Source organism: Musa acuminata, chromosome BXJ3-10, assembly GCF_036884655.1.
Source record: "Musa acuminata AAA Group cultivar baxijiao chromosome BXJ3-10, Cavendish_Baxijiao_AAA, whole genome shotgun sequence".
Lineage (NCBI taxonomy): Eukaryota > Viridiplantae > Streptophyta > Magnoliopsida > Zingiberales > Musaceae > Musa > Musa acuminata.
Window position 1 is genome coordinate 14,927,535 of NC_088358.1, and position 12,316 is coordinate 14,939,850.

Genomic DNA, 12,316 nt, shown 5'->3' on the forward strand with positions numbered 1-12,316 from the left:
ATTCGATCAACAAAGTTTCGGCCTTTTTGACAAGTTGGGATGCAAGTGTCAAGTTTCGAGGGAACGATGAATATCACGTGATATACATCGTCTATTCTACTATCGGGCCTACGCCAAGAAATGAGGATTAGTAGGGTGCTAAGAATAAGAACCTATTTCTTAACTTTCCTGGACTTTCATTTAATACAAATTAATATGGTATCTTATCTATTTAGGAAAAAATTATTAAAGAAAGAAAAAAAAGAATAATACGTCTGATATCTTATTGCTCATAAACGGAGCTGCTACTTGTGAATCCATGCCTAGTTGTTGTAGGACTTTTGAGCTTTTATTAACGAGACAACAAAATAAACAGGGTTGACAATTTTTTTTTTTTCTTTTGTGGAAGGACTATAGAGACATATAAAACTACCATAGTACAATATATATAAGGGGCACCGAATAGGAAATCTGAAAATGAGAACTTCTCATTAAAAAAAAAAATCCTAGGTTTTTTGCAAGAAATCTCCGAGTAAACCAAACATCCGCAAATGGAGATGGAAAACGAAAAAACAAAGTAAGAGAAAAGGGAACATCTTATCTTTTCTTCTTTAAACCTCACCTTTAATCTACCAAAGGTGAACAGAGGAAAAAGAGGCCAAAGGGGGTGAAATAGTACTCATGAGTCTGCAGGTCCAAACAATTTCGCTTCGCACTCCAGGAAACAACGGGAAATCGCTGAGCTCCTCAAGGAAATGCATCGATCTCTTGGAATTCATTGGAGGAATCCACCTGAATTGTTCTCCACCCACAGCACCCTCTTCTCCTCTTCTTCCCTTCGTGTGAAGGAGATATTCTTATGCGATTCCACTGGCTCTCTGCACCTCCGAGAGGGCTCGCCATTCGTTGTGTTTGGGAGTGTCTTCTTCTTCTTCTTCTTCTTCTGATTTGGGCAGCCTGTTGTTGCTGTTGCCGGCTTCCCTGTGAGCCTCTGCACGAGGTCGCGGAAGTTGGCAGCCTCCGGTCTTTATGATCTCTGGCTGGCTCGAATATGTGAACTATTTATGATCTTTGGCTTCCGTTTTGCTATCGTCTGCGAATTGTGATCCATGGATGGTCAGCGTGTTAGGGCCATAAGCTCCTCATAACTCTCATCAAGTCCCACACGCCTACTAACCCTTCCAAATCTCCACTTTTGCTGATCAATATCTTATCTTATCCTTGTGGTCCAACTCAGCAAGTTTGAAGAATAAGATTAAGATCATATCGCTTATTCTTTTAAAATGAATGCTATTAAATAAAATATTAAGATGATATCAGAATCAAATATTTATGTTCAAATTTAATGTAGACCATTAGTCACCCATTGAGGGGCGTTATGAATATAGATTAAGATCACCTCTCATATAGATTAAGATTTTAACCGATTTGGAGTGTTTTTCCTGTTCCCCCATTGAACAAAGATCAATTACTTCCCATCTCGAAGTAGCTGAAAATGGAATAAGCAAAGCTAAAGATCCAACTGTGCTGGCATGCTACCACCAACAAACAGATCATACTAAATTATTCGAGAACAGTATATACATACCACGTTATGTTACTATTGAGCCTATACTTTTGTGCTTGTGCATAGTGGCTTATCAGTGTGATCAGCCACTTCCATGCTAGCGGGGTGTCTCATCCCTCCCATTACAACACCTGCGCCACAAATATGCCATATCATTAAGCATGATGTTAAATCTCACTACATGATGGTAACATTTATGTCACCCACAATTATATATTATTTGTTTTCTTCCCATATATATATATATATATATAGGCTCACCAGAAGAAAAGAACCACACAAATAAACTTTATTTGTTTTGGCAAACATAAAACAGAGAAAGAAGAACTCAAACAATAGACAAACAAAATAACTCCTACTATCAGAAAACTCATGCAGTTTTGGCATGCACAAGGAAAGGTCATGAAATGGTAGACAAAACTAAAGCAGTAAGACTCCCTTAACCTGGAATTCTGCCAGGCCTGATGAGCACTCCCACGCCGGAACCATGTCATTGTACTTACAACACAATGGGTTACAGAGTTTCCTGTGGATAATTTCATTCTAAGGGAATTGTTTGCATATGTTATATGATCTTCAAGCCTTTATAGTTCTAAATAATAAATTTAACCCTATATAATCATGATGCTTTACAAATTTAATGTTCCTCATCGCTTGCTGTCATTTCTTAGCCTTAGAGAATCGGAGGCAACGGTACTTTTCTCCGCTGACGGTGATCTCAAGAGCACCATCTTGGTTATCTTGATTTGATGCAGTGCCCGTCAGAACACTCTTTTCCTTCTCTAGATTTTCTCTCTCCATCTTCAGCCGAGCCTCCTGCCGTGCAATCTCTGCCTGCAAAAGAAAGATCCAAAAGGAACATTAAGTCTTTGAGCTGAGAAACGCAATCAGTATACAAGCATTGGTTATAGATTTCAAGCAGTAATCTGAAAGGAAATATAATATGCCATGATACAAATAGTAACAGAAGTTTCACCTGACTGTATACATCCAACATGCTGAGAATTCTTTTCTTAAGCAATGTAAATCATATTGAGACACTGGAACTAGGGCATGTTCAGCAACAAAAGAAAAAAGAAAAAAAGAAAAGTTTGTCTTATTTTATTCTCAACTTTCAGAAAGTTCCGGTGATTGAAACAGAAAATGTAACAATGCAAAATATGATTTATTTTAAAGGAACCTTTTTGACAAAGTTTACCACAAGAACAGAATTACTATAGTGAAAAATGCCACCACTGCAATAAGGGTAATGTCCCAACCGCCAGGATCTGCCACATAGATATTTTCCCATCATTAACTTTACTTAGGGTAATATCATTGTTTAAACTATAAGCTGTCATTTTTAATTGTTTCTTTAGAATTTTCTCGTGTTTCCTTATATATCTTCTCACATCACGTACAACTATAGAAAGAAATAGTGGTATTTGGATTCGAAAAAGATACTAAGCAGGTCTATTCTTGGCTGAGGTTTCCAGATTAAACAACTCAGAATTTCACAAGAATGAATACAGTGGAACAACTGAACTGTTCAAAATGTTACAGTTAAAAATTGACCATTCAACTCTGATCTCAATTCCCTAAACAAACCATAAGCTACAAGACAGGCTTTGAAACTAGAACTCCTAAAATGGACTTCATGAAATAAATAAGTACCACAAAACTAGAAAAGATTCATGTAATTCTCCTCATCCAAATGTTATCCTCATGTTTCACGTCAACAACAGAACCTCTAAACATTGGTAACAGTTGCTTCTTACCTAATGGATAATAGCTAATCAGCTGAATAAATACTTGGGTTCAAATTCACTCCTGATACACTGTCAACTAGAGAGTAAAGGTTATGTTGTCATTGGAAACCAGGAGTGTGTATTCAGTACTTAAACCAGATCTAAAATACTTCCATACAGCAGGATCTAAAATAGAAGCTTCCTAACACAATGTCAAGTGGTGAGTTAAAGGTTATGTTGTCACAGGAAACCAGGAACATACTTTCAGTACCTAAACCAGACATATAATAAGCAGGTCTACACATGATTGATCTAGAATATTATCTTTTTCTCGAACCAGGCAAATAAACTTAAACCACCTCTTCAATTTCCTAATGTCTGATATCCCCATGAATTTTAAAGATTCCTACCTCACAGTTGCCAAAAGTTCAGAACAATTCAGCTTCAACAGATGGCACATTATTGTCAGTTCTTTCTACAGGAAATTAGGAACATTATGGTCATGTAAATTGTAGAAGCAATCTCTACCTCATCACAAGAAAATATGTTAAGTGGCATCTAACTACATTTCCTGTGGGGTGTCGCAAGAGCCTGAGAACATTAACATAGTTGTAGTATCCAAAACAGAAAAAAAAACAAAATTCCATTCAAGCTAATCTCTGCTTATATTGACTGGCAGATAAAGCACCAATGCCAAATTTCAACAAGTGACAATTTTCTAATTTTAACAGAGCCCGGAGAAGCCCAATCTAAATTTTCTAAAGCATACGATTTGGTGAACGCAGAAAAGAAGTGTATCATCTGTTTTATACAAATCAATCCCACGACGCATGTCAGTAGCATTCATATTGAATAGAACTAGATGTAATCGCTAACATATTTCTGGGATGGTCCTATTTTTGTCGATCTAACATATCCTTGATATAAAAAAACCTTCCAGATGAGCTTTGCTGTTGCAAAATCATTTGCAAGGCCTTTTTGGCCCAAATGGATATTATTTTCCAATTTCTATGTATGTCACTGAGAACACCTAATAACTCCTATGCCAAGGATATGTTGAAACCGCTCAAGAAAAACAAACAGAAAAATTTTAATGAAAGCGCAGCATTTCAAAGGGAGTAAGTGTGGAATTCGGTAATATAAGGTCCTCAGAGAAAGTTTGAGGATACAGAAATAGCACTCATATACAAGTAATAAGGTTCTGTTTCTAACTTCTAGGACAGTTACAGTCCAGAATAATCCATGATTAGAAAGGAAGAAAAACAAATCTAGAAAGGAAGAAAAACAAATCTAAAGCATGACACAGCAGTGCCTCTTGCATCAGCAGAGAAAAGTGATTTTTAAAAAAGACAGAAAAAAAGGTCTATGTACACAATTATCTGAGGTAAGCTAGATGGCTTGCTTCCTACCAAAAAGCTGTATTAACAGAAAAATATTGCCGGCCATTGACTTACGATCACACTAACACAATGTTTCGAGAAGATTAAGTACAGATGTGTTTAGTGATAACTATGAAAGCCAAAAAAAAAAAAGGCCGTTTGCATTGCTTCACTTAAATGCTTGACAACCCGTGTGTTGCGATGAAGCAACTTTCTTATGGCATCAGGAATCACCGTCGATCTGTAATGAGCAATATCTTAAGAAATTAAAGGGTCCTCACATCTTATATATACTTAACCACCCCTCATCAAGTGTTCATTCATCAACCGCTGGCATGACAAATTCTAGAACCACATTGCGCGAGCATCTTTATTGTAGCTTAGAACAACTAACAAAGAACAAGAAAGAAAGTCACTTGCAGTGAGCTTGACACTGAATCTTAGGTTTCCCAGAAGATATTACTTCAATCTTCATCCCATCCTCCATACCATGCGATTCACGTTTTGCTGAAACTGGCGAGTCCGTAATATACGAATCCAGTTGGATATGTGCAATAATTAACATATATCGATGTCTCATATGAAGCATCAACCCTCAGATGCGGCCCAATCCACTACGATGGTTCTCTCAAACCAAGAAAACTGTGGATTCACGCATCCCCAGTTCAAGCTAATGTTAAAGAAGTCAAAAAGTATTGGAATGATGAGAGAAAGGAAGAAGATTCTCAAAGAGAGGGGAATCGGCGGAAGAATAAAAATACCTCTCGGCGAGAGAGCTCGGCCTTCCAGGCGGCCTCCCTCTCGGCGACCTCTCGCTCCCTCTCCTGGATGTAGCTCTGCATCTCCCTCTCCTTCATGATGCGGTCCTGTATGTCCGCATCCAGCGCCTCCTGCAGCTCCCTCACGAACTTCTCCACCACCGCCTTTATCCGCAGCGACATCTTAATCTCCTCCCCCGACGATCACACGACCGAAGCGGAGCTCTCCTACAGTAGAGCGCCGCCGGATACACGGTTTCTCGGGCAGGCAATCGAGGGAAATCGCCAGTGATTACTTTTAGGGTTTTGAGACCGATTAGACAGCGCGCAAGTCGAGTCCGCGAGCTGTTACGAAGAACAAACCATTTGTTTTGGCCGGAAAAGGTTTTCTGCGTTACGATGCTTTATTTTTTTGTTTTTTTTGTGATAGTAATTAAATGGGTTTTCATGTTATGAGTGGGGATTTCTTTTTAATTTTATATCGATGAAAAATTGCAAATAATATTCTAAAAGAGAATCATTGATGTTATGGGACGGTAGCAGAAGCCACCCATTCAGGTTTCATGGAATTAATTGAAGCGCATAAGTCATAGGGAATCATTGATGATGAGGACAGAGAATATAATAAATAATATGTGAAGATTGTCGACACGTTGGAAGTTGCGTTGCCTTTTGCTTACGTCCTCCAACGATTAGTGGATTGGAAGTGGATGAATCGGGAGAGGGAGTGCCAAAGTGGCATCTCGTGAGGAGTCAGTCGTATGGCAACGACATCTCGAGCGACCACTAACTACGACGCTTACCTCATGTTTTATGTGGTAGACGTTCGTTCGTCGGGAACCGCCGGAAATACAACACAGGACGATGATACATGAAATCGAACGACGATTAAAGGAATAAACCACGTTGATAAAGATTGACACAGTTCATTTTTGGGAAAAAAAAACAATATTTATATTTTAAGTATTTTTTAATCGATACCTCTTAAACAGTAGGCTTTATTTTAAAAAATACTCAAATTATTCTTCAAAATTTGTTTATCATCATAATAAAAAAAATTATATAATTTTATTTAAAAATATTATAAATAAGTTAAATAAAATTAAAAATATATTATAAATTATTTTATATAATATCATGCTCTAATTATAATAGTTTAGAAACGATCTTAACCAGATAAAATTAAAATTTTAATTTATTATAATATTTTGATCATCATAATAAAAACATTATAAAACCTATTTGAAAACATTATAGATGATCCAAATAAACTCTTAACCCGTCAACTAAAAAGGAGATTACTTTTATAGTATACATTCCTCAAATCCGGATGATTATAAAAAAATATTTAATATTTTGATTAAGATATATCGAACATTTTGAATGGTAAAAATGTAATGTATCTTTACAGAGCTAACTGAGTAATGGACCTCCTTGTAATTATATTCTGATTGAATTGCTAAATCCATTGCTCCAAATCCAACTATTATTGGGCGTTTCTTACTGGCCCAAAGCTCGAGCAAGAAATTGCAAGTTACTGCTCGGCCTTCGAAAACCCCTCCGTCTCTTATCTCTCGCTCCTCGTCTGCATCAAACAGTTGCCTTGTGGCCAATGATTGACTTAACGAAGCCTCACACTCTGGTGCCAGGTATCTGTTTACTAGCACGGTGGTGATCGGCCTTGTTCATGTAGACGCGCCCCTTTGGCTCCATCATGGCGTCGGCGGGCGCCCCTCCCTTGCCCTGCTGCAGCACGAGCACCGACGCCGTCGTCCCGAAGTCTGGCGATGCCAACAGGTCCCCGATTGGCCCGAGCTCAGGGCACTCGCTCCAGTCCGTCAGCCCCGCCGTGAGAGGCGACTCCTTCCCGTGTCCCCTCCCCACCACGTACATGTCTTGTATCCCATCCACCCCTCTTATCACCGCCACCGTTTCCTCCGCGTTGCTCACCACTCGCTCCTCGTACTCCGCTATCCCTCCTCCCCACCTTTCGCGGAACTCCCCCACGCACTCCTCGTCGATCCTCCAATCCCTCTCCTCGTCCTCCCCCGCCACCGTCACCACCCTTTCTGTCTTGGGCGATCCACTCTGCGAGTGGACCCTGGCCGCGTGCACGAAGCGCAGCACGGTCACGTTGATGGCGGGGTGCCCGGCCATGCGCGACGCTAGCGCCAGTGCCTCCCGGTCGTCCGGCCCACCGAAGAAGAGCAGTGTGATGCGACGCGTGGCGCGATGGCTTCCCAGGCCGCGGTCGATGAGGATGCCGACGGAGCATGGCGCAGCCGAGAGGACACTCTGGTTGATGGCTCGGCAGGCCGGGTGATTAGGGCGCATGCCGCCGTCGACGGTGTGGTGCTTGTGGAAAGGCAGGAGAATGAGAGCGGCGTGTCGGTCCTCGGCCGCGGAGATGACGTCCTCGTGCATGGTGGCGTAAGGGGAGATGGCAGTGAGGAACTGGATGGACACGCCGCCTGCGTACTGGTCGTAGGACTCGAAGGCGTGGAAGATGTGATCGGACTGGGCCTGTATGCGGCCGTGGCCGTGGCCGTGGGCGTGCTGGTTACCGCTGGGGGAGGCGTCGGCCGGGGCGGCGTTGAGGAGTATGGCGGAGGTCCTTCCTGTGAGCTCAATGAGGTGGAGGGCGTAGACGAATATAGGGGAGCGCTTCGTGGGGTGCGATATGTCGAGGAGAGCGATGAGACCGGGTACCTGCCGGGGGACATGGACGCAGGTGAGCAGTCGTAGCTCCGAGTCCGGGTTGGGCCACCAGATGGTGCGGCGCTTATAGAACACCAGGCGCTTCGATGGCCTCACCACGGCTTTGAGGAGCGGGCTCACCAGAGTTGTCACCACCACCGACATGACGACCAGGATTGTGAATGATTGATTGCCCAGGATCTGCAATTCCATCGGATGCAACCAGAGTCGTGTTACGTACAGCATGCATGCCCAAATCATGCAATCCAAAGATCACACCAAATGAATACAAACAGAACGAGAGTTCGGAATCAATTACCATCTTACTTCTGCCGATGTTGAGGATGATCACGTCGACAAGACCTTTGGTATTCATGAGGATACCCAACGACATTCCTTCGTGGAGAGGCATCCTATACGTGGCAGCCAGAAACGCACCGCTGGCCACCTTCGACGCGGCGCCGGCCAACACCACTATTATCAGCAAGACGGTCGACCCTGGGTCCTTGATGCTGTAGACATCCGTCCTCAGCCCGCTGATCACGAAGAAAAGTGGCATCAGTATGCCGGCCACGAAATCCTCCACCTTCTCAATGAGCGCCTCCCCCAGCGGTCCGTTGGGCACCGACAACCCGAACACGAAAGCCCCGAAGATGGCGTGCGTCCCCAGGGCGTCGGCGATGAAAGCCCACACCATCACCCCCACGAGGAGCACACACGCGTAAATTTCGTCCAGATCCTCGCCTTCCGGCGTCCGCCGTTGCACCCAGAGCACACCAGGCTTCAACACCGCATAGCTGAAGAGCAAGAGCGTTATCCCCGACAGCACCGTCCACAGCGACGACAGCAAGTCTCCGTCGCTCTGCGCCAGCCCTATGGAGAAGGCCAGCAAGATCCACGCACAAATGTCGCTGAGCATGGCCGACGACAGTGCGAGCCGCCCGATCTCAGAGCCGACCAGCTTCTGCTCTGCTAGGACGCGGGCGAGGACGGAGAACGAGTTGATGGAGAGGGTGAACCCGAGGAAGGTGATGAAGGCGGCCTCGTTCGTGGCCTCTTGGAGGCGACGGTGGATGAAGATGCCCGAGAGTGAGCCGATGGCGAACGAGGGCACCATGCAACCGGCAGCGAAGGCCAAGGCCTTGGCACCCTTGCGCTTGATCACGTTCTTCTCGACCTCCACTCCGACAGTGAAGATGAAGTAGACGAGTCCGAGGTGAGACATGGTGTCGAGGATGATTAAGCTCCTCAGAGGGAAGATCATGATATTGAAATCCGGGATTCTTCCCATGATCGATGGACCCAACACGAACCCACCCTAGCATTCATGTGACGCAACTGACGACGTTAGCTGATGACCGCGGTTAAAGGCGGTCAAATGAGGGGGAGTCGGTTAGAGCGAGCTTACTATGACGTCAGAGATATAGCGATGCTGGCGGAGGGGGCGTAGGACAAAGGCTGTGATGCGAGTGGTGATGACGACAAGTATTACCTGGAAAAGAAATAGAGGGATGGAGAAAACCAAGGGGTTCTCTCCCTTCCAAACGCCGAAGCTGCTGGACATCGTCCGGGCGTAGCACACAAACGGGGCATGCGAGGCGTTGCTTCTCGCGAAAGTGAGGTACTGTATCGGCGAGTTCGTCTCCATCTTTTTGCTTGGCTTGAGGACTGTTGCGAGGCGAATGAGGAGAGAGAGAGAGAGAGAGAGAGAGAGAGAGGGTGAGGAGGAAGATGGAAAGCAGGTGGTGTGGGTTTGGCAGTACCGACGAGCAGTAATGCTATTATTCTTCCTGGTAGACCGTCATCCTCTTGGCGGATCTCGTGTGGTCAGATCAACAAAGATTTGGTCAAATGTCAACACAAAATAAGTTGGGCCTTTGGTCATATCTACAACCCAAACGATGCTTTGTTTACCCCTCCAATTCCTACCAACTTGTCAATCCGATACCGTGGACCCACCACAACCACAAGGACCACGCACATCTATCTGCCTTTGGTCAGCGACAAATGAGGCCATTATTCAAACAGACAATATTTATGGCCTGAAGCAGAAATCTAAAGATAGTCACACACACACCAAAAGCAATTTATCTTTGTATAAAATGTTCATTGTCTCACCAGCACTAAACCATGCAAGGGACAAAATGCAAATGAAGACTAGGCTATTGTTCCAACATGGCCAACAGAAATCATAGCAATCTGATCATAATGTCAGTCTCTCCAGCTCAATGGCTTGTTAGTGTAAAGCAAGCATCAAAATTGAAAGAATTATAGCACAGATGGGCGAGTAGGATGCAGGGAAATTATGCCAATTAAAAGCCCATATCATAAGCAGCAACAAACAGCAATCAATACCAACAAGTTCACATAGTGATGGCATCGCCAATAATGACTATAATGGCAAGAACAGGACATCGAGTTACTACCAAATATTTTGTATTAGTTCAGTTGTTTAAGGACATCTATAATTCCACTCCGAAGTTACATGGAATTAATAACTTCCCCTCTCAGGTCAGCAAAATCAATGCCTACAGGTAAAACCAGTAAGTTGAAGAGTCCACAAAAGCTGCGTTTGAAGCTATTACTCCCAAAGCTCTGCAAAATTTCTTATCAGATTGATCAGCTCTTGGTGAACAAGCCTTCAGCCTACCCTTTAAGGAAGTAAATCAAAATAAAACAAGTAATGATGGTTATTGAAATAAGCTTTTTACAGCAAATGCGCACCATAACAAAAGCTCTTTACCTGTAATTTTCGTCGGGAGAGCTGGAATGATCAAGTCAAGCCGGTCCCGAACTCGAGCTTTCGGCATACCCCAAGCCTGAACGTCCTTGAGTTTGCTGCTTCTCTCCTGGGTGCAGGAGGGCATGTCCCTGCAACCCCTGTTAGTAAAGGTAATAAAATGGGTGTCTTGAGACATTCAGAAGTGTCACCATGAAGCGGAAAGTTCTTAACCGATGTCTCCTGTATCCGATTTAGAACAATCAGTTCGAGAAATGATCGAAAAAACAACTCCAATAGGTCATCTTCCTCGACAGCATCTTCAGCAACATTGTGTTTGACCTGTTGATTGGAATCACCACAGTCATTGAAGTTGAGCTGCCGCCGAGGAGGTACTTGGGTTCCCTTCAGCATCTTCTTTCTGGGGGCAAAAACCAGTTCTTCTGGCCCAGGAGCAAACGGATCAAAGACGTTTCCCGATGGTGTCCGGCAGTCCAGAATGGAATCAAGCTCCTCGGATTGGTCGGAAGAGGAGGGAGGCTCCGAACTATCTCTATCCGGAGAGGGTGTCGGAGGATAAACTTCCCTTCCACCGATGAGCTCGATGAATGCATCATCTCGAACTTCTGGGTGGTCATTGTCCCCCACGAAGGGAGCCTGCCCGTAGATTGCTTGCCCACAATTCTCCATTCCCTTCAACCTGAGCATAGACTCCATCTTGGTGATCCCCGTCACATCAACTTCCTCGGGTGAGGCTTTGGCCACCGGCACGCATTCGGAGTCCATTTGCACAAGGAACATTACGGAGACCTAATTTTGTCGTACCAGACAATGCCCCAACAATTCCCTTCCTGGTTCCTTCGGGTAGACTGTAAGGGATATAGTCTAATGTTCCAATCTCTTCATCGGAACATCCAGAGATGCACCAGGAAAGTTGGATTTGTTCCACAAACGAAGAAAGGAAACCAGAAACAAGGCTGGCAATAAGGAAAACGCTTCAACTTGATCTGGTAAGCCAAAAAATAGTGCAAAATCATCACAAAAACAAAAGATGTGCTACTAATCAACCTTGAGAAATCAGTTTAACTTAGACTGCTAATCCTTGAAACGATCAAAACCCTAAGAGAAGCTAGCATTTCTGCTGCCCTCCAGAGCTATGGAAGAAAGGATCAATGAAGTAGAGAAGAGAGAGCTTACCTCTGCGACAGACGGCGGGGAAAGAACGGCCGGCCGATCGAAAAGCAGCAATAAAGAACTGCGCCCGCCCACGGAGCGGGCCCGAAGAAGACGAAAACAAACGAAACGGCGCTCATGAAAGCAACTACGCTACGATTTCCAAATCGGACGGCTCTGCTTGCGGCGCGCTCCCGTGATCCTCGAGAGTGGTCTGCGTCCAGTCGTAACTCGCCACGCAGCGGTATCTGCGTGCAAACTAGGAAGACAATCTGTTTGATGGGGTCCAGTAGTTAAGCTAATATCTAAAGAACACG

The 12,316-nt window shown here is 44.0% G+C and overlaps 3 protein-coding genes across 10 annotated transcripts; all 3 read right to left on the reverse strand.

The window, feature by feature from the left end:
• Nucleotides 1-1,888: 1,888 nt before the first annotated feature.
• On the reverse strand, nt 1,889-5,794 carry LOC103999877 (uncharacterized). Its single transcript, XM_009421773.3, has 2 exons — nt 5,414-5,794; nt 1,889-2,380 (listed from the first exon to the last, which is right to left on the reverse strand). The coding sequence occupies exons 1-2, from the start codon at nt 5,591-5,593 to the stop codon at nt 2,207-2,209; spliced, it is 354 nt and encodes a 117-aa protein (XP_009420048.1). The 5' UTR covers nt 5,594-5,794; the 3' UTR covers nt 1,889-2,206.
• A 1,217-nt stretch (nt 5,795-7,011) lies between these two features.
• Nucleotides 7,012-9,755, reverse strand: LOC135650601 (cation/H(+) antiporter 15-like). Its single transcript, XM_065170083.1, has 3 exons — nt 9,516-9,755; nt 8,427-9,425; nt 7,012-8,308 (listed from the first exon to the last, which is right to left on the reverse strand). The coding sequence occupies exons 1-3, from the start codon at nt 9,753-9,755 to the stop codon at nt 7,043-7,045; spliced, it is 2,505 nt and encodes an 834-aa protein (XP_065026155.1). The 3' UTR covers nt 7,012-7,042.
• Nucleotides 9,756-10,400: 645 nt separating this feature from the next.
• On the reverse strand, nt 10,401-12,110 carry LOC103999875 (uncharacterized). Of its 8 annotated transcripts, none has more exons than XM_018819083.2 (4): nt 12,024-12,110; nt 11,061-11,833; nt 10,851-10,978; nt 10,401-10,702 (listed from the first exon to the last, which is right to left on the reverse strand). In XM_018819083.2, the coding sequence occupies exons 2-3, from the start codon at nt 11,625-11,627 to the stop codon at nt 10,886-10,888; spliced, it is 660 nt and encodes a 219-aa protein (XP_018674628.2). In that variant the 5' UTR covers nt 11,628-11,833; nt 12,024-12,110; the 3' UTR covers nt 10,401-10,702; nt 10,851-10,885. The 8 variants fall into 8 exon arrangements, with proteins under 8 accessions (XP_018674628.2, XP_018674627.2, XP_018674626.2 ...); XM_018819082.2 differs by having other exon boundaries at nt 10,401-10,753; XM_018819081.2 differs by having other exon boundaries at nt 10,401-10,758.
• Nucleotides 12,111-12,316: the final 206 nt, after the last annotated feature.

Excerpts from the sequence above, each read along its gene's own strand:
- LOC103999877 (XM_009421773.3), bottom strand. The coding sequence starts at position 5,593 with ATGTCGCTGCGGATAAAGGCGGTGGTGGAGAAGTTCGTGAGGGAGCTG. Across the intron at positions 2,381-5,413 it reads CCGAGCTCTCTCGCCGAGAG|GCAGAGATTGCACGGCAGGA; the intron begins GTATTTTTATTC and ends TTTCTTTTGCAG.
- LOC135650601 (XM_065170083.1), bottom strand. The coding sequence starts at position 9,755 with ATGGAGACGAACTCGCCGATACAGTACCTCACTTTCGCGAGAAGCAAC. Across the intron at positions 9,426-9,515 it reads GCTATATCTCTGACGTCATA|GGTGGGTTCGTGTTGGGTCC; the intron begins GTAAGCTCGCTC and ends CATGAATGCTAG. Across the intron at positions 8,309-8,426 it reads ACATCGGCAGAAGTAAGATG|ATCCTGGGCAATCAATCATT; the intron begins GTAATTGATTCC and ends ATGGAATTGCAG.
- LOC103999875 (XM_009421771.3), bottom strand. The coding sequence starts at position 11,627 with ATGTTCCTTGTGCAAATGGACTCCGAATGCGTGCCGGTGGCCAAAGCC.